Below are 22,700 nucleotides of genomic sequence, written 5' to 3'. Positions count from 1 at the left end.
TGCTGGAGTATTCTAGTCGCAGATGTCATCTCCGCACTGACAAGGGGAGGAAGTCAATAATCAACAACAAAGGCGATAACAAAGCAATACAACAGCCGCAACAAAGTTCATTGATTGTTGATGAGTGAGGGTGACTGCGCGCATAGATTGCCGAATCTGACGGCCAGAGGGCTCGTGTCACGGAAGTGCAGGTGTGGCAGCGTGAGCAGGTGCATTGCTAGACCAGTGCACAATTGACAAAGGCCCAGCGTGGCATTGGCTGCGCGGGCGTGGGCGCGAATTAAAATGCCGGCTACCCACTGTTTGTGCTTTGCAGACCAGATGGTGCCGAGCCGCCAGAGCGCATATCAAATTCCTCGCTCCCTCTCTCCTACCACCAGTCCCACCTGCGTTGCGCCACTACTGTTGCAGTCTGAAGTCGTCTGACAGCACAGCTTGGCTCTCGATCTGCACCGTCCCTAGCACCGCGCACTCACGCACTTGTCAACGGGCCCTCTGCTAGCCTGCGGCCCGTCGCCACACGTCGCTGTCGCTGTGGGAACTCGACCTCATCCTCTCCAGGTACCCCTTCCCACTCGACACTGCCCGACGCTTGTCGCTTCTGACACGTCTTCGAGCCCGCTTCTAGTTCCACCCACGGCTCCTCACACACTGCTCCACCATGTTTCTGTCCATATTATAACACTTCGCCTCACTGGGGCCCCACTCTCCTACACACCCATCCATACCGCCCAGCAGTAATCCGCCGAACCGCCTCTAATTGCATTGCACTCGACACGATCGACATAGCACGCCTCCTGCTCTAACGAGGGTCCAGGAACGCTGCGCCAGGTGCACTGCGCCAAAAAGAAACCGTGAAACGCCTCACCCGCTTGCATCACGACCACACAACTTCACTATTACGGCATCACTTCGAAATATTATTCGCACTCAGCAATTGAATCTGATACACGACCTTGCACCGACCCCACGCACGTTCTTCGATCGACACACCACCGAATACAGAACACATGGCGAACGAGCAGGATTACTTTGCTAGACAGGGCGCGTTGCAAGTAAACACACAGCAGAACATGTCGAATACATGTCCGCCAGATATGACAGCAGAGGAGGAGGCGGTCGGCGACCTGGACGAACCCCCTGAACCTCGCGCGCAACGCCCTGCGCCCCTGGTGCTCCAGCATTCCTCCTCCACATCCTTCACCAAATCGAAGCCCGTAATCGACCGCAAAGCATCGCTCCTTACCTCTGCGCTCAAGTCGGGCTCGAACGCGAGCTCGCCTGTTGAGGAACACTCGGATGCGAGCCCCGTCCGCGGCATGTCGTGCGTCTCGACATGGAGTAACAACAGCGGCACCGCAGATCTCACTAGCGATGGAGGCTTCACGAGCCCTGGCACACGGCCCTGCACGCCGAGCCCGCCACTTCCTTCGGCAGCGTTCCACAGCATGCTGCCCACGTTCAACAACAAGCCGTTGGAGCTACCCATCTCCGTGGTCTCACACGACGACGAGAACATCACCCCAGTACCCAAGACCGCGCCTGCTCAGAGCACCGAGCAGAGCATCGAGGCTGTTCTGGGAAGGAAGAGGCGCATCATGTTTGCGTGCGGGCCCAAGGAGGACAAGAAGCCAGCAGAGGTACCTGCGAAGCCCGCGCCTGCTCCTCAAGCAGAAGAACCCCCTAAGCGCGTCTGCACCATCAAGTTCGCGTGCCCGTCCAAGCCATCTACAGAAGCAGCGCCAAAACCCCGCCGCATGGCTAGCCCCGCACCGCCACCACGCCGGATACCCTCGTCTCCTAAGCCAACCACCAAAGTCCATCGCGACTCTGATTCTACGGTCCGCAACAATTCCCCCGTGAGCGTGCGTAAAGTCCGCCCGGTTGACCACACGCGGCGCTTGAGTTCCAACTCCGACCTTGCCCGCTGTGAAGCATACCGGTTCCACGAGTTTGCTAGCTCAGAAGAGGAGGTCGAAGAGTGGACTCAAGAAGTTACCTGCCATCGAAGCCGGCTTACGGTCCAGGATACTCTCAAGATTGAGAACAACCTGCGTAAGCTAGGCGAAGAGGTTGCTGAAGAGGAGGCCATTGATGAAGAGGACGAGGACGATGATGAGGACAACGTCGAAATGGATGACGACGATGACGATCTGCTAGACGAGGATGAAGACGACGCCGCGTACAGCGATGCGACTGACGAGGGTTTCCAGACTGACGATGAGAATGGATTTGCCGTCTCAGATGACGACAGCGATGCCGGATCTGACTACGACTGGTGGGCGCCTGGAGCATCAACTGCAGCGACATCTGTAGAGCATCTGGAACAGCTTCGACTGAAGACTCACCGAACCGTCTCTGAATCATCGATTGGGTCCCTGGAGAGCCGTGAGGGTCTCAAGATCATGGACAAGCCTTCCAAGCGCAGAAAGTCATCGAAGCCGGTCAACATTCGCGTTCCCACCCCTGAGCTGCCCGACAGCACAGATTTTGTTTGCGGTACACTTGATGAGGATAGGCCAGCTGAAGCTGCGTACATGTCGACACTCGAACGTCGACGTGCGGCCAAGCACAAGCCTACTCCACAGGACATCGACCCTACCTTCCCGACATCAGATCCGGAGCTTCCTGACGATGATGAGGATGAGGTTTCTGAAGATGAGAAAGCTTCCGAGACTGATCATCTCATGATTCATGGCCGCATGGACCCTGTCAACATCGATGGACGAGGTCGCCGCAAAGAGGTTTCAAAAAAGCGTTCTCCTCTGCCATCACCGAAGCGCTTACGATCTCCTCCACCCGCAAAGCGTGCTGTGCATCGCTCCCCTCCACCACGCAAGCTGTTTGGAAACTCCCCCAAGCGCCACCATTCTCCTCCGCCCCCAATGCGCCTCAGGTCTCCACCACCTACACGCCGTGGCTCCGTCAACCCCGTGACCATGACCACACGTCAACGCAGCGACACATCCATTCGCTTCGCCGGCATCGCCGAGCGCCCTGCACCCACAGTCTCAGCCTCTGTCCCACGCACCCCCATCACCATGCGCAACCCATTCGACCTCGACGAGGACGAAGACGCCGACGGCTCCGACATGCCCATCCGCCGCGCCATTGACATCAAAGTCGGGCTCGAGAAGAAGAGGCAACGACGCAAGGAGAAGCTGTACCGCAAGCAACACCGAAAAGGTGCCAAAGAGAAGCGCCCCGCTCCTGGTCGCGGTGCAGAACGCATGCGCGAGATGGGACTCGCGGTACACGCTCACAAAGGCAAGACAAATGCCTTTCAGCCGTTTGGAATCCGCAAAGATGCGGATGAGGAGGATATGCATGTTTTGTCGGCGTAGACGACAGACGTGTTGTACAGGTGAGGATCAGCGCCGCCGTATACATTCGGCATTTTTACATGTTCCCTGCAGTCTGTTGTAGGGCTTGTTGGTCGCTGATCCCACTTTCTCGTTAGGGTTGCTATGGAAGCACCCAGCGATTTCAAACTTCTTAGGCTCCTTGTTCTTTTCCTCTTCTTTGCCTACTTACCTTCTTTTTTTCGAGCTTCTTCTTTCACTTATAGGCTTCTCATGTACATAGCCTTTCTATCTATATTTTGGTCAATTACCTTTGTGTGGCTTCTTCACGTTATATGGTTTTAGTGTCTCTTTTGTTTTTGACTGTTGCATCCAGGAGTCACGCATAGCATTGATGGCCTCCTCGCAAGGTATAGCGGGTTGAGCGCCGGTTGGAAAGTTTGTGAATGCTTTGTATGGAATGCGAATATCCCATGAGCTGAATATCGTGCCACTGATGTGTTCAAATCTTCTTCTGCCACGTTCGACTGCATGTCCATCACCATCATAAAAGCCAACGTCCTCACAATCTGCCATGACTCTCGTAAGCTCCACCCTCTAAACGTGTCGTGGTTCGATGATGTAAGGTACTCCACACCGGCACTTGCGCAGATGCAGACGTGCAACGGGTGACCCACTACCCACGAGTGTGACAACCATGGAACTGGCCCACGACCCACAAACGCAGAAGAATTTAATGCCCGATGGATCAACACTTGCTTTGACGTCGGGTATATTTCAACTGCCGCAGGACGCTACTGACCAAGTATGTGTATATGCGCTATACGAAGACGTACGCGTTCTACCGTATGAACTTGTATGAAGCTAAATGTAAATGCATGAGTTCGCAGTCCGGTATAATGATGATACCTACACTATTGCCATCCTCAATAGTCTCGACAATGCACTTAGACACGTTTGAAGCAGGTGGCTTGAATGACATCAAGGAAATGCAGGTGGGTCGCGTGCGCCACCTTACTGGATTGGGCTGGCAGGTGCTAGAGGCCGCGCGTGCTTCAACAGTTCCAAGGTAAGCGCGCGCAGGGTCGCATCTCACGACGGATGCAGTGCGGTTGTGCTGGTATTCTATCATAGTTGCACCTGAAGTTGCACGGGGGGCCTGAAGTTGATAGACGAGGATCTTATGCTCGTATTCGCATCCTGCAGCGGGTGCAGCCGAATGCTTGACATACCCGTGGACGACAGACAACGCGTGGGGAAGGCGGGGCGTGTGTGGTAGAGGTCATTTGTACAGGATTGTATGCAGATATAGTGTATATTCTTCTTGTTTTCGCACTCGGGGTTACAGTATCTGCTTGCGAATAATCTGGAGACATAGTGTTGAGGTAACGACGAGGTGCATCTGAGGCGTCGGTACCTTCTCGCCCCTGTCATACGTACTACTGTAATGTGCTAAGCGTTGACCGATCTAAATATCCCGCCGCGCACTGCACTCCGCAACGCCCTCACCGTATCTCCCATTGGGGGCAACCCGTCTTGTCCATCACCATGCCAACTCCACCGTGAAGCGTCTATCGTCATTCCTCCCGCCGGCTGTCCCCATCGCCGCCCCTCTTCTTTTTCCACAACCGTCTTTGGAACCCTTCACCTCTGCCAGTCGCGTGCCGACCCTCGTTCCTCGTCGACGCCGTCATAGCGCTTCGCTTCCCTTTCACTTGTACATATTCATATTGGTAGTGTCGCCATCCATGTCGCCTCCAGCCACGCTCCGAAGCTCCCCAATTTCGATAATATAGACACGCGCGACCGACTTCGCTCGCGTGTCCACGCTACCCGCACCCCCCATCGTCGCTCCGGTTCACGTCGCCCGGATCCCGCTAGCACCCATGCTCATGAAGAAGATGTGGATAGTGGAGGAGCGGAAGGACAAGACTGTATACCGTCGCCGCTGTCCGACTGGCGGAGAAGTCCTCTCCTTCTTTTTCGTCTCGGCATGCGCCCTGCTCTTCCTCATCATCTGCACCATTCTCTACGGCACGCGCACACAGAACCCGTCTTTGCCCCCGCTGGTCAAAGAGTACATGCCCGCCGGCCGCTGCTTATGCGAGTTCAGTACGACGTTCTCCTGCGACACTTGTCTCGATTGCGCTGCAAACCAGGCTATTCTCACGACTAATGCGACCGAGTTGGAAGAACATGGGCTGTGGACTTTTACGTATCCAAGGGATAAGAATAATTATGGGCTTGATGAGGCGCAGTGCGACAGCGCTTTTCCGGGGCAATATGAGGATATTGAGCGTGCGGTCAAGGTGCGGAGTCGCTGGGGTAAGGTGACGCAGGCGGATCTCAATAGCTTCGAGCTTACGAAGGGGATGGTGAGGGCTATGGTTTATGATAGAGAGGTTTGTTGAGTCCAGGACAATTGGCAAGTGCTGAGCGCATGCTAACGTACAACAGCTCTACATCCTCGAGACTCACATGGTCGATAACGTCAACCGCCAAAAAGCCATTGCAACTCTCAGCGCCATATACCGCGCCGTTCTCGCCGCCCCCTCAACCGCCGATATCCCAAACATCGAATTCGTCTTCTCCGTAGAGGACCTCCCTGCGCAACCCCACAAACCGATATGGTCCCTCACCCGCCGCGTCCAAGACCACAACCTCTGGCTGATACCTGACTTTGGGTTTTGGAGCTGGGACATGCCCGCGCTGGGCACACTGGACGAAGTCGCTCAAGAAGCAGTACAACGGGAAGCCGTCGAGTCGTGGGACCAAAAGATCGAGAAGCTAGTCTGGAGAGGCAAAATTACTTTCGCGCCTAAGCTGCGGAGAGCGCTTCTCGATGCAGCAAAGGGCAAGCCATGGAGTGACGTTGGCCAACTCAAGTGGACGGATCCAAATTTCAAAGAGCAGTTTCTGGGCCCGGTGGATCAGTGTAATTACATGTTCATTGCTCACGCCGAAGGTACTACAGCCCTGACATTATCAAGCTTGACTCGACGGAGACTAACAACACCATCTAGGACGTTCCTACTCCGGCTCCCTCAAATACCGCCAACTCTGCCGCTCAGTAATCGTCTCGCACAAACTCCAATGGATACAACACCACCACTACCTCTTCCGCTCCAACGGCTCCAACCAGAACTTCGTCGAGGTCGAACGCGACTTTTCCGATTTAGCATCCGCTATGGAAGACCTGCTCGACCACCCTGAAAAGGCGAAGCGCATAGCAGATAACTCGGTGCAAGTTTTCAGGGAAAGATATCTGACGCAAGCGGCCGAAGCGTGTTATTGGCGGAAGCTCATGAAGAGGTGGAGGGATGTTGTCGATTGGGAACCCGTGTTGTTTGCTGGGAGTGGTGAGGATGGGATGGCGAAAGAGAGGAATAGGGTGAGGAGGAGGGGGGTAAGGTATGAGACGTTCATGTAAGTTGCCTCGGACTCGGGCAAAGAGTGAAGATTTGCAGGGCTAACACATCTGGCAGGCTTTACGAACCCAAAATCCAACTCTCGTACCCGGAATCGGCGCATTGAGCTTGATGTCTCAAACTCGCTCGCATACTTACATAGCAGCTGACCTTGTTTGGCCGCTGTTACATCTTCTGGAGTATAGGCGGGATAGCTATTTGAGAGCGTTTATACCCCTTTCGCGTTTGCGAATTTTGTTTACTTGCTTGGCCGATGGGGGTTTTAGAAGAGGGAAGTAAAAGCGATGTTAACTAGTTACGATACTATGTAGAGTGATGCGTAATATAGCTTTGGTTCAAACATGACTAGTTCACACGCATGAGATCTGAACTTATCGGCGTGTATCTTATGTGATAGTCTTATGACGTGATACACACGGCTACAGTACCGTTTCAGAGCTGTTGAATCTGCGACACATGGTAAAAGACATCTCACACTTGAAAGGAGTGCAGACACGTGAAAAAGGGAGTTGTATACATGTAACGTTTTGTTATTGATACAAGATCTCGTAGACCGTCAGTACTAATCCCAGAGCCCCTATATGCATTCCCCGCCTGGTTGTTGCAACGAGGCTGATTGTTCCTCTGGGCCTCAGCCACCGTGTGTGTGTGGTGTTGGCCTATGTCTCTCAACAGTCCCCATGAAGGTGGACGAAGTGCGGGATAGCGCGATGCAGAGTGCAGGAGCGTGTGTGTGTAGAGACAGATAACAAAACCTCCTGGATGGTCTGGGAGGGGTCACTGCGCTGTGTTTGCCTCTCCAGCGTCGAAAGTAGAGTTCAGAAAGGGCAGTGCGGATGATGATGTTCCAGGGATACGCCTGTCCGGGACGATAGCTGATGGTAGGTGTGGGTGGGTAGTAAGGAGCTCGGTCGAGCGTTTCTCGGCCGTGGTCTTGCTTCTGATAGGGAGGGGTGTGAGTGCCGTAAGGCCGCCGCTTCGATGGGAATCCCGTAATGAACATGCCGATGCCACCGTGTCGTCAAATCAGGTAGTCGATCACGTCGACTCCCCTCAAGAGTAATCGGTAGGCAATCTCCTCGTCTCAGCCTTGACTTCAGCGGTCAGGGCCTCGACCTCAGCAGTCAGAGCGTCGAACTCGGCTCTTAGAGCCTTTTCATCGCCCTCCAGCATGATAGCTCCAGTCCTCGAGAAGAACCTATGCCAGATATTAGTATGTGCGTCTCTTTCCCGGAAGCTGTCAGCAACCCACCTCATCCACACCCACTCCCCCGCAACCCAAACCATCGTAGCCAACATGAACAGCCCCAGCACCGTCCCCACATAATGCACCTCCTGCTCGACGCCTCCCCTCCCCCTCCCACTCACCCCATCAACCTCTTGTCCAAACCCACAGACAACTCTGTTCTCACTCGTCACCCCGCTGCTCGGATCCAAGGGACTAACCTCCCCTCCCTCATGCATACTCTGCAGCAGGTTAAGCGGGAGGGGCTTGGGAATGGCGAGTAAGGTGTCCATGGTGGTTTGGCTGGCGAATTGGATGGGCAGCGCGTTGGTGATGGAGAGGGAGAAGGCGGCTTCCCAGTCGAGGGTTAGGAGCTCTTGGTAGGAACATGGGGTTGGGGTGCGGCTGGTGGAGAAGGTGAGGCAGCGGCATTGGAGGTCTTCTAGTTGGGGTGTAGGGTCAGGTTGTGTGGGGGCGGCAAGAGATGCGCTGGTGAGGGCCATGATGGTGAGAAGGAGGGGGATTCGTCGGTTGGACGACATGGTTGGCGTAGTTGTGTGTTTGGCAGCTTGGATCGTTGCTGCGGTTGAAATCGCAGGCGTTGAATTTGGGCGAAACGGAGGAACCCAACGACTCTGGATTCGCAGCGGCGGAGCGGAGAAACCTCACGATATAGAGTCAACCTGCTGCTTTGGGATGGAGGTAATATGGTCCAAGAGCTATGCGCAGCAATCTAGACCCTCGTTAGCGCAGCCCTCACTATCGTATATCTGCTCCTCTTGATTAAGCGAACAGACAACACCCTCAATCACCAACTTACCAATGAAATATCTGCGTACCTCGAAGTAACAATCGTCGTGAGCCACATGTGCAGTCGAGGGGAGCGACAGAAGTGGCTTATGAACCCGTTCGAAACAAGCGTGGGTATGAGCGTTGGAACCAGGGCATGTATGCGCAAGCTTGCATTCACCCTCGCGTGGCGCTAAACCTCGGTAACTTAACTGGGGGGCCCAGATGCGTGAGTGAATATCACACGACATCCTTGCAGCGATCTTGACTTTCCCAGGCACATAATCAAGTCTCACACGACAGATTTCACGCTGCATGAGCGGCCGCCCGGAAACGGTGGTCATCCTATACGCCGGCTCCGGCGAGCCAATAGTTCCGATAGTCACATTTCCAGCTTCTCAAGACCGTCTCCAGAAGGAACACCGGTACGGTGTCGTCGCACGCGCTATTGTTCCACACGTTTCGTGAGAGGAGGATAGTGCCGGTGATAATTGCCTAGCTCAGCCACACGTTTCCGCGCACGTTGCGAGGGAGGTAGGCGGATTGGTCCCTGATCGACTGGTTTACGGCTGCGATGGGGTTAGTGCGTGCGCTCTGCGCGTCTGTGCTTGTGGCTTGAATCGACGCGCTGGCGTTAAAAAGGGCTGATGATGCGCGAAACCAATCTGGAAGGTTACGAGAGTGGTTTGGGGGGCCCTGGGCATCGTGCTACAGTGTCAAAGCAGGGAACAGCTGGCTGAGTGTGTCGTGTCGTGAGATGTTGCCTGATGTCTTGCTCGAGGGGGATTGTTTGCTGCGTGCAACCGATGCCACGAAAGCAAAGTGGTGCAGATATGCCCATGTATGCAAGCTAAGCAGCAAATCGCCTAATCAAAAAGTTCCATCTCCAAGCTGATAGGAGCAGACGACTCCCCGATCGTCACCAGCCATGATACCAAGCTTTCCTAGACACCTGTCAAAACGATACCAAGCCTTCTCAAAAAGCTTATCCCTCCACAAACCCTGACGCGCAAGCCACGATATTCCCGGCTCTCAGACCATGCAGCCCTTCAAAATCCCTCATCCCCCCTCCCTGTCCGGACGCAACGTGCCTCCCGAAAGCCTAATGAGTTTCGAAACCGACCCTTACCTACCTATCACAGCCCCCGCAGCGTATATCGGGCCATTTAGACCTGCGTCCCATAACACCGCGGACCGGCGTAGACTCCGAAAGTCCAGTTCGCGAATAATTACAATTCTGGGTGAGTGCGTTTGGGAACACGAGATGGCTAGCGGGCAAGCGCCGATCGTGGTGCTGGGTTAGTGGCTGAGGTGACGACGCAAAAAGAGGCGCAGGTTTGTGGTTCAATTTCTTGACCAAGCCCGGTGTGTTAGGCGTGCTGGGAAGGGCCGTTGGGTAACCGGATGGGGAGCTTGGTAATTCGTTGGGTTACCTAGGTAGGGTGAGATACCTAGGTAGCGTGGATGATTAAGTACCAGCGACCTTTTTCACATACGGTGCATACGACTTGAACATGGCAACGTGGTATAGACTTGCAAGTCTACCGCAAAATGCCTCACAAAGCGTTCCACTAGCCCTTATATCCACGGGTAGCTCCCCCTCATTCTCCCTTGCCCTCCTCCCATACCACCAACCGCATCATCACTTCCACCCTTTCCCCAACATCTCATCCCATCCCCTTATTCTCAAGACCCAACTACACCCCCTCCATCGAATCCCATCAAAACAAAACCACCCCCCGAACTCAGGTCCCAAACCCAGTCCCGCACCACCGTATACCGCGTATAATATATGCCACCGCAGAAGGAGCGGATTCGGCGTTATTTCTCCAAAGTGATCAGCGCGAGGTTTCGTGCCAGTTGTGGCTTGTTTCCAAGCGAGGGACGGGCGAGCGTTAGTTAGGCTGTGCAACACAACGCCGTTTCTGCCGGTGGGTTAGGAATATGGCGTTGGGTTCTATTGTGAGATAGGGGATATGCGCCTGCATACCTTCCCGCTCGAAACGGAGAGAGAGCATCAGACAGCTTTGGGAAGACGTAGAGGAGATGTCGGTAAGCTAAAAGTAATGAGGATAACAATTTACATAGACATACATACGTGCGATAATATCAGGTTTCCTTACTATCCCTATCCCCTCCGCCATGCACGGAATCTGCTTTCAACCCCTCCTCCTCGACAACATCAGCCTTCACATTCGCTTCTTCCCCTTCTCCTCCTTCTTCCCGCACACCATCGCCCTCTCTGGCGTCTTCTTCTTTGGTTTTCTCTTCCTGCCCCTCCCCCAACTCCTCCACACCCTCATCCTCCTCATCACGCTCCTCAACCCCCGCCAACCACCTCTCAACCTTGCACCTTCATTTCTCCTTATCCTCTCCATACCCCGTGATGCCGCCCAGCAGGCCACCCACACCCTTTCCTACACCACCCAGTGTACTGCCCACACCACCAATCACATCGCCCTTGCCGAGCTTACTAACGCCATCGCCGACGCCGCTGGTGATGCCGCCAACAGCGTTGTTAGCACCTTTGCCTACGTTGCCGACGACGCCGCCGACAGGGCCGCCGACAGTGTTGCCTAGGCCTGCGAGCCCGTCGCCGACGGTGTTGCCGACGCCTTTGCCTACGCCTGTTACTGTGTTGCCTGTGGTGGTGTTAGTAGGGGCGTTCAGACGTATGTAACAAGTGCATATCGACGAAGATGTGTTAGAGATGAGATGGGAAAAAGGAGAACATACCAACACCACTGCTCGCCCCAGCAACAGTCCCCTTCGCATCACCCCTACCAATCGCCCCCGTCGTCTTACTAACCGTGCCCTGCAGCCCCTTGGTCGCAGACCCAACAGTGTAATACGCGTTATCCACCGCGCCCGTCGCCGTCTTACCCACATTATCAGTTACATGCTTGACCGGCTTTCCCACACCACCTGGCAACTTATCCAGGCCCTTGCCCGCGTACCCCGTCACGCCATTGACGGTGCTATTAAGCCCCGTAGTAGCACTATCGGTAACGGTGTTCAAACCACCCGTCGTCGTCCCAACAGTCTTATTCAGCGTGCCCGTAGCCGTATTAACACTTTTACCCACGATACCCGGCTGTTTCTTCGCGGTAGCAATGGTAGACTGAGGAGTAGGTTGGCCTGGAGCGGGATGAGCTAAGATTACGTCAAGAGGGGTTGGGTAGGTACCGTCGATGTTTACTTTGGTGGGCGCTGTGCCGTCGGGGTTTACCTTGGTGGGTGTGCGCTTGACGGGGCTTGCTTTCGCTGCCGGAGTGGTCTTTGCAACGGGAGATGATGCTGCGGCAGTTGTTGTCTTCTTCACGGGCGCCTTGCTGACTGCGCTTGCGGGCTGCGATTGCGCGGCACCGGTTGTGGGGTTCTTGCGTATGGGCAGCGGCTTCGTGGTGCCGAGGGGGGTGCGTTGGCGGGCGGGCTTGGAGGCTTCGCTGACGGGTGTTTTGCCTGTGGTGACGGGCGTCTTCTTTACGGGTGTGGTGGTAGAGGCGGGCTTGCTTGCTGAAGCAGCGGTTGCGGGCTTCTTTACTGGTGTTGAAGATGCTGCTGGGGTCGCTTTCACAGGCGTGGTCTTTACTGGCGTTGAAGCCGACGCGCCCGTTGCATTGAGCTTCCTCGGTACTCTCTTTACTGGCGCAGCAGCTGATCCTGCGGTATCCGTAGCTGTCGCAACAGGCTTCTTCACAGGGGTAGCTTTACTAGCCGACGTCGCTGTCTTTGCCGGAGTCGTAGAAGCCGGCTTCGTCGCGGTCGATCCAGCGACTTTGGAAATGTTTCCAACACTTGCTGAGCGCGCATTAGCCCCCGTCCTTTACATCATCTACCAACATACATTGCAGCGCAGCATTCTGCTGCTTGAGTTGGTCTACGGCCGACATATCGAAATAACAACAACGTAAGCTTCAGGAAGTTGGTGCTGGAACGTCAAAGTATCGTAATGACAGCGAAAAGGGAGGGCAGAATCTAGTAGTCTATGGTCCTGTACCAAGAAACCGCGTTCTAGACATCTTGAACGCGGCTCCGTCATACGTCATGCACGCCTCTCATCCCTGCTGTTGTGGAGGTACGAAACGGCCCAGGCTTGTGGAGATTCCTGTTTTTCGGACACGGGACGATCGCCGTTGCATGGGTTGGACCCTGACGTTGTGAGATGCGTCGCAACACCAAACTGGCATCTGTCAAATCTGACATCTTTCAAACAGAGCGCAAAGCTAGTGAGAGATGACGGAAGAACGCGAGTAGATTTGAACCGTCGATGGCTAGCTGGTACGGTGGACGATGCCCAGCCCCGTTGACCATAAAGGCCATGCATCAACACCACAAAAGCAAAAGCCACATCAAAAGCACAGTCAAGATTGTTTGAACATTTCATCATTCATGAAAACTACCCAGAGGCAAGTCTACGTAAGATACATTTCGGGATATCCATTACTCGTGATGCATAAAGTACCACCACTCTAAGACGCCATCGAAGATTAAGCTTCGTGTACCATGCAAGTGAGGTGTAGAAAGTGAAAGAAAGCCATGACACATGAAAGGGATATCAGAGCGCCGACCAAACTTTTCAAAACCAGTCAAGACGGGCGATGCGCTTAGTCGACCTCCTCCATGGCGCTCTCGCCAGCCGCTGCGGGTGCCTCGGCAGCTTCGGTCTTCTCTTGCTCGGTCTCGACCTCCTCGTCGACGTTCAGGCCGAGGGAGACAAGCTTGTGGATGCGCTCGGCGTACTGGACGGGCTCGTCAATGGTGAAGCCAGAGACAAGGAGCGAGGTCTCGAAGAGAAGCAGGGTGATGGACTTGACGGTGCGGTCATCCTCACCATCGGCCTCGACCTTGCGCTTCAGCTCCTTGATGATGGCGGACTTGGGCGAGATCTCGAAAGTCTTCTTGGAAGACATGTACGAGCTCATGGATGTGTCACGGAGAGCTTGGGCCTTCATGATACGCTCCATGTTGGCTGACCAACCGAACTGGCCGGTACGGATAGCGCAAGGTGAGCCGACAAGCTTGTGGGAGACGACAACCTTCTCGACCTTGTCACCGAGGACAGTCTTGAGGCTCTTGGCGAGACCCTCGAACTCCTTCTCCTCGGCCTCACGCTCCTTCTTCTCCTCCTCGGACTCCTCAAGCTCGAAGTCCTTGGTGATGTCGACGAGCTTCTTGCCGTCGAACTCCTTGAGCTGAGTCATGGCGTACTCGTCAATGGGGTCAACAAGGAAGAGAACCTCGAAGCCCTTGTCCTTGAGGGTGTCGAGGAAGGGCGACTTCTGGACAGCCTTGAGCGACTCGCCAGTGATGTAGTACATCTGCTTCTGGTGCTCAGGCATGCGGGTGACGTAGTCGGTAAGCGAGGTCTGCTCCTCACCAGACTTGGTGGAGTTGAAGCGGAGCAGCTTGGCGAGGGAAGCGCGGTTCTGCGAGTCCTCGTGAATACCGAGCTTGATGTTCTTGCCGAAGGCAGAGTAGAACTTGTCGAACTGCTCACGGTCCTCGGCGATCTCGTTGAAGAGCTCGAGGGTCTTCTTGACGATGTTCTTGCGGATGACCTTCATGATCTTGTTCTGCTGGAGGGTCTCACGGGACAGGTTGAGGGGAAGGTCCTCAGAGTCGACGACACCCTTGACGAAGCTGAGCCACTCGGGGATCAGGTCGGTGGCGTCGTCGGTGATGAAGACACGGCGGACGTAGAGCTTGATGTTGTTCTTGGTCTTCTTGGTCTCGAACAGGTCGAAGGGAGCGCGCTTGGGAACGAAGAGGATGGCACGGAACTCGAGCTGACCCTCAACGGAGAAGTGCTTGACGGCAAGGTGGTCCTCCCAGTCGTTGGAGAGGGACTTGTAGAATGAGGCGTACTCCTCGGTGGTGATGTCCTGAGGGTTGCGAGTCCAGATGGGCTTCTGCTTGTTGAGCTCCTCCTCCTCGATCTTGGACTCCTTGACCTTCTTGGTCTTCTTCTCCTTCTTCTCCTCGTCGTCGTCGACCTCCTCGACCTTGGGCTTGTTGTCGTCGCCCTCGGTGGTCTCCTCGGCGGCGTCCTCATCCTCGACCTCCTTCTCGGTCTCCTTCAGGACGTGAAGGTAGATGGGGTATGAGATGAACTCGGAGTGCTTCTTGACGACCTCCTTGATCTTGGACTCGTTGAGGTAGTCCATCTGCTCATCCTTGAGGTGGAGGATGATCTTGGTGCCGCGGCCGATCTGCTCGCCCTCGGTGTCCTCAGTGATCTTGAAGGTGCCACCGGCGCTGGACTCCCAGACGTACTGCTCGTCATCGTTGTTCTTGGAGACGACGGTGACGCGGTCGGCGACGAGGTATGCGGAGTAGAAACCAACACCGAATTGACCAATCATGGAGATGTCGGCACCGGCTGACAGCGCCTCCATGAACTGCTTTGTGCCTGAGCGGGCGATCGTACCCAGGTTGTTGATGAGGTCGGCCTTGGTCATACCGATACCGCTATCTTGGATGGTGAGGGTCTTGGCTTCCTTGTTGGGGATGATGTCGATGCGGAGATCCTTGCCGCTGTCGAGCTTGCTTGGGTCTGAGAGGGCTTCATATCGGATCTTGTCGAGGGCGTCGGAGGCGTTGGAGATGAGTTCTCGCAGGAAGATCTCCTTGTTTGAGTAGACGGTGTTGATGATGAGGCCGAGCAGCTGAGAGATCTCAGCCTGGAACTCGAAGGTCTCCCCAGACATGGTGGCGGTTGTGTGGGTGTTGAGCTGTGGGAGAAGAGTCAGTCCGGGCTCAATGGTACTAGGCTGACGTGACAGGCGAGTGGGCGAGTGTGGGGAAGACGTACAGTTAGGCGGGGTAGTTCGGTTGCTGAGCTCTTCTAATGCGCGTGGGTAAGAGCAAGCAGAGCGACGTCGATGTCTGTGTAGTGGCAGTGGGAGAGAGCAATTCGATGAAGAAAAAGTAGTGGGAGGAGTCGAGTTTGGGGCTGATATAGTCTTTGGTGGAGCTCGAGAATCTTCTAGACAGAGCGGCAGAAACGCAGAGAAGGCTGCGGCTAAGCCAATCACGGTGGGGCGCGCCTTCCAATTGCGCCTCACCGCCAAACGCGCCTTCCCCGGCAACGCCTAGTAGCGAGGGGCAGAACAATCGCGACGTTGTCGATGCACTCACACGATGCTTGTCTCGCCGGCGACACCGCATAATATCCTTCTAGAAACCTCGTTGCTATTATTGTCACCGTCTCGATGGAGAGCACGAGCTTCCCCGGCGGCCGTCGCAGCTTCCCCTCACGAGCGCGCGCGGAAGCTCAGAGCATCGGCCTCAGCCTCGAGCAGCCTTGTCCAGCCTTGCGCATAGCTAAACTTGTGTAGCTGCCTACATACCCGCTCCGCCATAGCAATCGCTGCTGCTGCCTATCCCATCGACGTAGCAAACTGCAGCTCGTTTCGCCAAACATCACCATTGCCGACGCCCGAGTTCCCAGCAAGCTCCGCGCGCTCACCTTCACCACCCAATACCGCCGCCTTTTACCACGTTCGAATAACAACATTGGATGCGAGGTGTCGGCTGAGTGGAGGTGTGACGTAGGAATAATCAGGAGCGCCAAACCTGGCTGGGCTACAACCTCAAGAGTGATATAATGTAAAGGTAGGTGTGGAGTCTATTGTCACAAGGATCCCAAGACCCTCAAGTGCATTGGAACATAGGGCGAGAGGGTTTCCCTTCCGAATTACGAATACATACCGCCCATCAAAAAGGCTCCGTCTGCCAGAAATCCAAGTTCGTAGGCGCAACCTGACCCAAAAACGTCTCGTCAAACCCAAACCCATAAGAACCAATCAAATCATACATGTTATACTCATTCCCCGCCGTCACATCCACACCCTCATCATTGCGCGCCGTAGCCGCTTTGACAGGATCAAACACAGTCGTGGCAGCAGGCGAAGCAGCCGGAAAGCCTCCCTGGGTCACAGACCCCGACGGCGTACCCGCAACATCCAGTCGTTTCAACAGATCATTGATACCTTGCACGATATGCGTAGTGATATGTTTCTCGTTCAGATTCTCCGCCACCTTCGCGAGAAAAGAAGAGGAGCGCCGCGATAAGGATAGGACTTGGTTAATGTTAAAGTTGAGACCTAGACCAACGGGTTCGGTTGCCCACTCTGGCGATTGCACTTGTGCCATGCCACCCCAGGTCTTTGCCATTTTCAACAGGAAAGTAGCGCAGAAAGCGACCATGGTGTGCGTGAAGATGGGTACTGCTGTCATGGCCTTGCGCAGATCAGGCTCCTCGAAGATTAGGGTGAGGGTGCTGGTTGCGGCTGTAATGGCGATGTTGGCTGCTTCGCGGCGGTCGTAGGAGAGTGATTCCGATGTGGCTGCGCTGGGTGGTGGGAGAGCACGCAGCGCGAGGGAATTCAGTTGGAATCGGGCGAAGTGGTAGTATAGTACCACGCCTTTCGATGGGTAGGATCCGATGGATGGGCTGTCGGCGGATCGGGCTTGCCATGCGAGCCGCCATTGTTCGATGGCGAAGTTGAAGAGGCGGAGCTGTTGAAAGTCGGGTTCTGTAAGCGGTTGCTCTGGATCGCTGCCGTAGGCAATGTATGCTTCTGTCAGGATCTTGAACAAAGTAACTTGAGCTCCCAGTCTGATATCTCCTGGGGTCGTTTTGGGACTGTCGAGGAAATTCTCAATGTTCTTGATGGCAATGTCTTCGTGGACGATAGATGGTCGCCCGTATGCGATGCTGAACTGTTTGTCGCAGACATACAATGCGTACCATAGACGCACGTTATCGCGCTGGTCCTCATGCCCTCGCATCAGCTTCTGGTACGACATATGCAGATTCATCTCCACGGCGTTCCTCACAGCCAGGCCGGCCAACTTCCAGCTCAAATTCGAGAGATAGAAAGCGGCAAGAGCCAGCGCGCGGATGTCATCCAGATTCTGAGGCCGAGCGAGAAAGGCACTGTAGACTAATGAAACGAAGATGTTGTAACATTTCTGCAATGCTTCGTCTCGACCAGGCGTGTGTAGTGCGGAGATGGTGAGCACAGCCGCAGTGAGAAGAGTGGACTGGCGACGGACTGCATCGAGAGAGTCATACGGGAAAAGTACACCAGCCCAGAGATAAAGCCGAATGTCCTGCATATACCGTCTGAACAGGTCCTCAGCTTCCGGTAACGACACAATGCCTTGAGCTATGAAGTCCTCCTCCACAGAGTTGGAATTGGGCTTCCATCGCACGCTACTCCGAAGGTTCCGGATCCGGGTAAGGTCGTATAAACTCTTCATGGGCGCTGTCACCAAGCCAGACTCTTCTCCAGACTCGCGTTCGACAGAGGTATCTCTCGTCATATCCATGGGCGGCGGAACAACGAACGTCGCATGTCCGCTCTCCGACATGACGTTTGTCGGGCTGATGGTCATGGTACGTCCTGCTGAATGCGGCGGCGTGTCTTGACTAACTGGACTATCCAAGCCGGGCAGTTTGTTGTGCTGCAGCAGACGCTGCACCGCAGAGCGCAGCTGCGACAACTCGGCTGTCGCATTTGATTTCCAACTGAAGAACTTAGCGATGGTAAAGAGAGCACGTGTGACATTGACCTACGCCGCATCTTCATCCAAAAGCCGTTGATTCAAATTATAAGGAACGCATTCCGTCCCGCTGCGCAAACACTTTGCGCATTTCGCTTCATTGTCGACAGGCTCACATTTGATCTTGTGTCTTTTACACTCCGCACCTACAACAACACATTGTAAGAAAAAAAAAAGAGAAGCAATAATGAAGTGGGGCGCGGTCCATGAACTTACAAGCTCTAATCCTCGGCGTTCGTGGTGCAGGTCGGCGCCCATCCTCATGCTCCGCATCCTCACTCGGACGCTTCAGTGGAGACATATCCAAGGGGCCATGGCCATCGGAGCTGCAAGAGATGGAAATAGTCGGAGATCTTTGCGATTTCACTTGCGGGCTTAGAATACCGTGCTTGCGTTGCTTTCGTGCTCGTGACGTGCTGAGATTATTTGGGAGGCTAGCCAGCCATCCTGAGCGGGATCTGGCGCTTTGCCGCATGCGGTGGCGGGGTGGGGTTGTCAGCTCGAGTCGAGCCGTGTGTGAACTGCGCATGTTCCCCACCGGCTTGCCTTGTTGCTATTAACCTCCCTTTCTACCTGGTATAAGAGCCGATGGATAAATCCGGAAAATCTCAGGGGTACGGTGGCTAGTATTTGTGGCAAGGCGCACGCTTGTAGAAAGCGACGTAGACGTCGGGGTGCCTTGGAGACGATTTCACAGTTCGACTCAGCTTCACCTAGACGATACACGTATGGCGCATGGATACTCTTTTTGCCATTGCCTATCTACAATGATCTCAATGGTGAGGTTCGAAGAAGCTGGCATTGATGGTATCACCAGCCTCGTCAACAGAATCCTAACCCATGTTACCCCCACCAGAATCATCTTGGTCATCGTCGAAGAAGCCAACCATATGAGTGATACTATCAAGGTAATGCTGTGGCCCGTGCATTTGTAGCTGGAGGCGTACAGTCCTGTGAATCACAGAACCATTGTGGCTGAGTTGATCACGTTGGGGGTTAGGAATGGCTTCGTCGGCTCCAGTTCTTACCGTTTGCCCAAACATGTCGTCAGAAATATGTGGACCGGCAGTGGAAGGAGCCTGCACACCTTCCCCCGCTCCAACCGGCACAATGCTACGGTTCACAGCCGTGATCATTATATTCTCGGCGATGCTGTTGGCCAAATCTATATCTTCGCGCGTGATGTAACCTGTGGCCAGCCCTTCCGCAAGGTCGCGAGCATCCAGGTAGCAGTCGATCGTAACTTCGTTAGCAAGCTCCGATGTACGTCTCTGCACAGTCTCGATTGCACTTTCAAGCAGATTGCCCACGAGTGGACCGATTGTAATGACCTGATGCGGAGTGAGCATTGAGATGAATGCCTCGTTTCGTGCGCTGGTAATGAAGTTCAAATCATCAGCTGAAAGACGTCCTAGGTGAACGGTACCGTGTGCATGTGGGTCATGACCTGGGAATGTAGTATACGTAGGAAGGTTGACAGGCTCCTGGGGTACACGTACGTCGCCGTAGCAAAGTGTACGATCGATAGGGCAAGTGTTTAGATGAGGGTTACCGGACTTCCACCACGATTCGATGCAAATTCGGTGGAAGAAGTGTTTGTCGCCACAGGCCTTCGTAACGACTGCTTCCATGTCAGCCTGACCATCTGTATCGGATGTATGCTCATTTGCTGGATCGTAGACAGGAGGCGCGTCCTCTAATGACTCCTGGCAGATAGCACACTTCTCACCAGAGGGCGAATAGCGAGCTTCGAGAGCGGTGGACAGCGTGAGAGTGTGTGGGTCGACGGTCATTGTTATGCGTTGGGACTGTGTGACGGGCTGCGCTGATCAGGAGAAAAATAATGATTCTGTTCACATGCCGTCGGAGAGGTTGTATTGTGAAAGACTTATGATGAGTCGCAACCTGCCGCATAGTGTTCATCCATCGCTTCCTGTCATTTCACAGAGTCTAGACGGGTGTTTAGTCGAGGTTGCCTTATCCAATCATGGAGCAGTTGGGATTGACCGAGCGTGAAGGTAGTACCAATACTACGCATGATGGTTACGCATGCTTCAATAGGTCAACTGAATGAAGTTTTTATATATTAGGCGCAAAGGAGAGACCTACGCACTCCTCTCCGGTGGACCACAGTGTAAAAAAGGAATGTATGATGCAATACGAGGCTGACAAGTGCGCTGATTGCTCGTGATCTGTGGGGAAAAGAAGAGGTTATCTGTTCCAATGTTCTTTGAGAAATGACATGTCGAGAGAAAGGTGGTGTACAGTTGAGCGCTCCGGGGGCGCGACAGCCTTGGAAGCTAACGCGCTAGCGTGCTTAGTCATTGGCGCGTCGCTCATTTGGCAGGCGTCATCCGGCACCAGTCGTCCCTCACCGAACGCAGTCCGGATGCAATTCGTGCGCACACTCATTACTACCCAGTTCAGGTATCATTTCTGCCTCCCAAAGTTCGCTATCGCCGTGCTTAGCGGGGAGCTCGTGGAAAGCCATACCAGCCAACTGTGGAGTTGAATACAGCGCGTCGTGCGCTCCCTTGTCAGCTGCCAGCGCTGTATCTGGCTCCCGCATCCGCCTGGATTTCCGTACCACAGACCATATACATACGGCGCAAATCAACATCGCTGCCACGCAGCCAAGGACGATCCCAGCTATCATACCACCCGAGAGGCCTGGCTCCTTAGCCGCTCCGTTATCACTATCCTTACCTGAGATCGTTACAATCTCAGGCTTTACGTCGTCCCATTTTGCTGCGCTGACATTGAATGTGCCAGCCTCGAAGTCAACGCCGATGTAGGCTTCTTGTAGAAACGCCCTGCCTATAGCATACTGGCTTTCGTTATCAGCTCTTCGAATCGGGAAATAGTTCGTCGCGTTCGCAAAAATCGGATATCCTGCCTGCAAGTCGAAGGCCGCGTATGGAAGTTGGACTATGGTAGTGTTGCCACCCGTGACAGCGTTGGTACCGATGGTGAACGCTAAGGTGGGATTGAGTTCCCGGAGTCGATCCCTGGCCGAATCTGTGAGGACATACCTCCCAGACCTTTCATGATACTCCAGGCCAAATGCAGATTCGAAGCGGTCGCAAACAGATTTGGGGAGCCACATGTCTGGAATGGACGAATCGATCGGGGCTAGTATCCGTTCGTTATCAACCATCGAAAGTGTTCCGTTCAGCGAATCGGTCACTATGATATCCTGGAGTCCGACTGTAAGAGCTTTGGACAGATCGGAATTGATGTCGACCGTCAAGGGTTCTGACGAGCGTGACAGGTCGTATCCTCCGAGAACGAGACTGGCGGGTATTCTGGTTTTGCGATACGAAGCACCAGCTTGATATCCATACGATAGACTGGGTATATGGCCCTCATCTTTGAGGGCTGACATCAAAGATGGCGAGCTTATTGTCTCTGAGAAGTTCAGTGGCAATGGCGATAGTCCCATCTGACCGATCCAGAAACCGGGTGAGGCATAGGCGGTGATCGCCTGACCCTCCATTGTGAAGTCGTTCAGTTCAACACTGTCGAATCCTTGGAGGCCATTCCCGTTGATTTCGTGGATCCTTCCCATTCCGAGTTCATAAAGGCCAATGGTTTTCCAGGTTGACGACATATTCGCTTGAAACCCAGGACTCGGACGTTGTTGAAAAGGCGTCACACCTCGAGAGTTGCCACACGAAGCCGAGCCGTTCTGCAGCCTCATACACTCATCAGCGATGGGAAGCCAGATGTTTGCAGCTTGTGTTGCAGGCAACACGTTGAATGTCTGTGGTGGACTTCCCACATGAACGAGGAACCTATCATTGTCAGCACGAGCATGGGACACTTTCGCAACGTGTGAGAGACGCACGTCGACCAGCTTCCGTCATTACCAAACCAGCCACCCGATGCTGCAAGTGAGAGCGCTCCTGCCATATTGCGAAAAGCTCTAGGCTGAGATGAACAACGCTCTTTTGCATGTGTCTAGGACTGAGCGCAAAGTAGCAGGAAAGTACTCTACCTGTATCATTGAGCCTATATTGGACTGCAACCGAACTTCCAACTTGCTGACTGTGTTCTTCCCTGCAATCAAAGGCACAACCCGATGATTGGCAGGCTGTGCAGAACTCCCCAATTTTGCTTCCTGCAGATGCAATCAAAGGTTATTGTATATTTCCAGATTAAGACAATGCAGCGCACTCTGACCAACCACAACTGTCGTGCCCAGACTACTGTTGGGGGCCAGTCGCGAGGCTGAGCAACGTTGCGTAGCAAATTCATCGTCAAGACTATTGCAAAGAATGCATCGCATCTAGTCTGCTTCGCCACACTGCCTACCGTCGCCTAGGTGGATATAATAAAATCGACACCGATGAACACAGTCACTACGACGTTGCACCTTCCACC

At 54.3% G+C, this 22,700-nt stretch overlaps 8 protein-coding genes across 8 annotated transcripts; 2 read left to right on the top strand and 6 right to left on the bottom strand.

Annotated features, from left to right (window-relative positions):
* Positions 1 to 1,010: 1,010 nt before the first annotated feature.
* J4E83_010557 (uncharacterized protein) lies at positions 1,011 to 3,344 on the top strand (the record flags this gene model as incomplete). Its single annotated transcript, XM_049337438.1, has 1 exon — positions 1,011 to 3,344. One exon carries the CDS (start codon positions 1,011 to 1,013, stop codon positions 3,342 to 3,344), a length of 2,334 nt encoding a protein of 777 aa, XP_049183422.1.
* Positions 3,345 to 5,188: 1,844 nt separating this feature from the next.
* On the top strand, positions 5,189 to 6,836 carry J4E83_010556 (uncharacterized protein; the record flags this gene model as incomplete). Its single annotated transcript, XM_049337437.1, has 4 exons — positions 5,189 to 5,704; positions 5,760 to 6,267; positions 6,326 to 6,728; positions 6,788 to 6,836. The coding sequence occupies 4 exons, from the start codon at positions 5,189 to 5,191 to the stop codon at positions 6,834 to 6,836; spliced, it is 1,476 nt and encodes a 491-aa protein (XP_049183421.1).
* A 947-nt stretch (positions 6,837 to 7,783) lies between these two features.
* J4E83_010555 (uncharacterized protein) lies at positions 7,784 to 8,497 on the bottom strand (the record flags this gene model as incomplete). The annotated part of the gene is made up of 3 exons (XM_049337436.1): positions 7,784 to 7,928; positions 8,125 to 8,132; positions 8,177 to 8,497. The coding sequence occupies 3 exons, from the start codon at positions 8,495 to 8,497 to the stop codon at positions 7,784 to 7,786; spliced, it is 474 nt and encodes a 157-aa protein (XP_049183420.1).
* A 2,602-nt stretch (positions 8,498 to 11,099) lies between these two features.
* J4E83_010554 (uncharacterized protein) lies at positions 11,100 to 12,637 on the bottom strand (the record flags this gene model as incomplete). The annotated part of the gene is made up of 4 exons (XM_049337435.1): positions 11,100 to 11,386; positions 11,481 to 11,882; positions 11,931 to 12,545; positions 12,592 to 12,637. 4 exons carry the CDS (start codon positions 12,635 to 12,637, stop codon positions 11,100 to 11,102), a joined length of 1,350 nt encoding a protein of 449 aa, XP_049183419.1.
* A 714-nt stretch (positions 12,638 to 13,351) lies between these two features.
* HSP90 (heat shock protein 90) lies at positions 13,352 to 15,454 on the bottom strand (the record flags this gene model as incomplete). The annotated part of the gene is made up of 1 exon (XM_049337434.1): positions 13,352 to 15,454. One exon carries the CDS (start codon positions 15,452 to 15,454, stop codon positions 13,352 to 13,354), a length of 2,103 nt encoding a protein of 700 aa, XP_049183418.1.
* A 1,009-nt stretch (positions 15,455 to 16,463) lies between these two features.
* Positions 16,464 to 18,337, bottom strand: J4E83_010552 (uncharacterized protein; the record flags this gene model as incomplete). Its single annotated transcript, XM_049337433.1, has 2 exons — positions 16,464 to 18,262; positions 18,331 to 18,337. The coding sequence occupies 2 exons, from the start codon at positions 18,335 to 18,337 to the stop codon at positions 16,464 to 16,466; spliced, it is 1,806 nt and encodes a 601-aa protein (XP_049183417.1).
* Positions 18,338 to 19,150: 813 nt separating this feature from the next.
* J4E83_010551 (uncharacterized protein) lies at positions 19,151 to 20,110 on the bottom strand (the record flags this gene model as incomplete). The annotated part of the gene is made up of 1 exon (XM_049337432.1): positions 19,151 to 20,110. The coding sequence occupies one exon, from the start codon at positions 20,108 to 20,110 to the stop codon at positions 19,151 to 19,153; it is 960 nt and encodes a 319-aa protein (XP_049183416.1).
* A 578-nt stretch (positions 20,111 to 20,688) lies between these two features.
* On the bottom strand, positions 20,689 to 22,229 carry J4E83_010550 (uncharacterized protein; the record flags this gene model as incomplete). The annotated part of the gene is made up of 4 exons (XM_049337431.1): positions 20,689 to 20,846; positions 21,024 to 21,148; positions 21,350 to 22,111; positions 22,165 to 22,229. 4 exons carry the CDS (start codon positions 22,227 to 22,229, stop codon positions 20,689 to 20,691), a joined length of 1,110 nt encoding a protein of 369 aa, XP_049183415.1.
* Positions 22,230 to 22,700: the final 471 nt, after the last annotated feature.

The sequence above is a fragment of the Alternaria metachromatica genome (assembly GCF_023757995.1).
Source record: "Alternaria metachromatica strain BMP 0045 chromosome Unknown scaffold_47, whole genome shotgun sequence".
Lineage (NCBI taxonomy): Eukaryota > Fungi > Ascomycota > Dothideomycetes > Pleosporales > Pleosporaceae > Alternaria > Alternaria metachromatica.
This window is presented reverse-complemented; position numbering and strand designations above follow the sequence as displayed.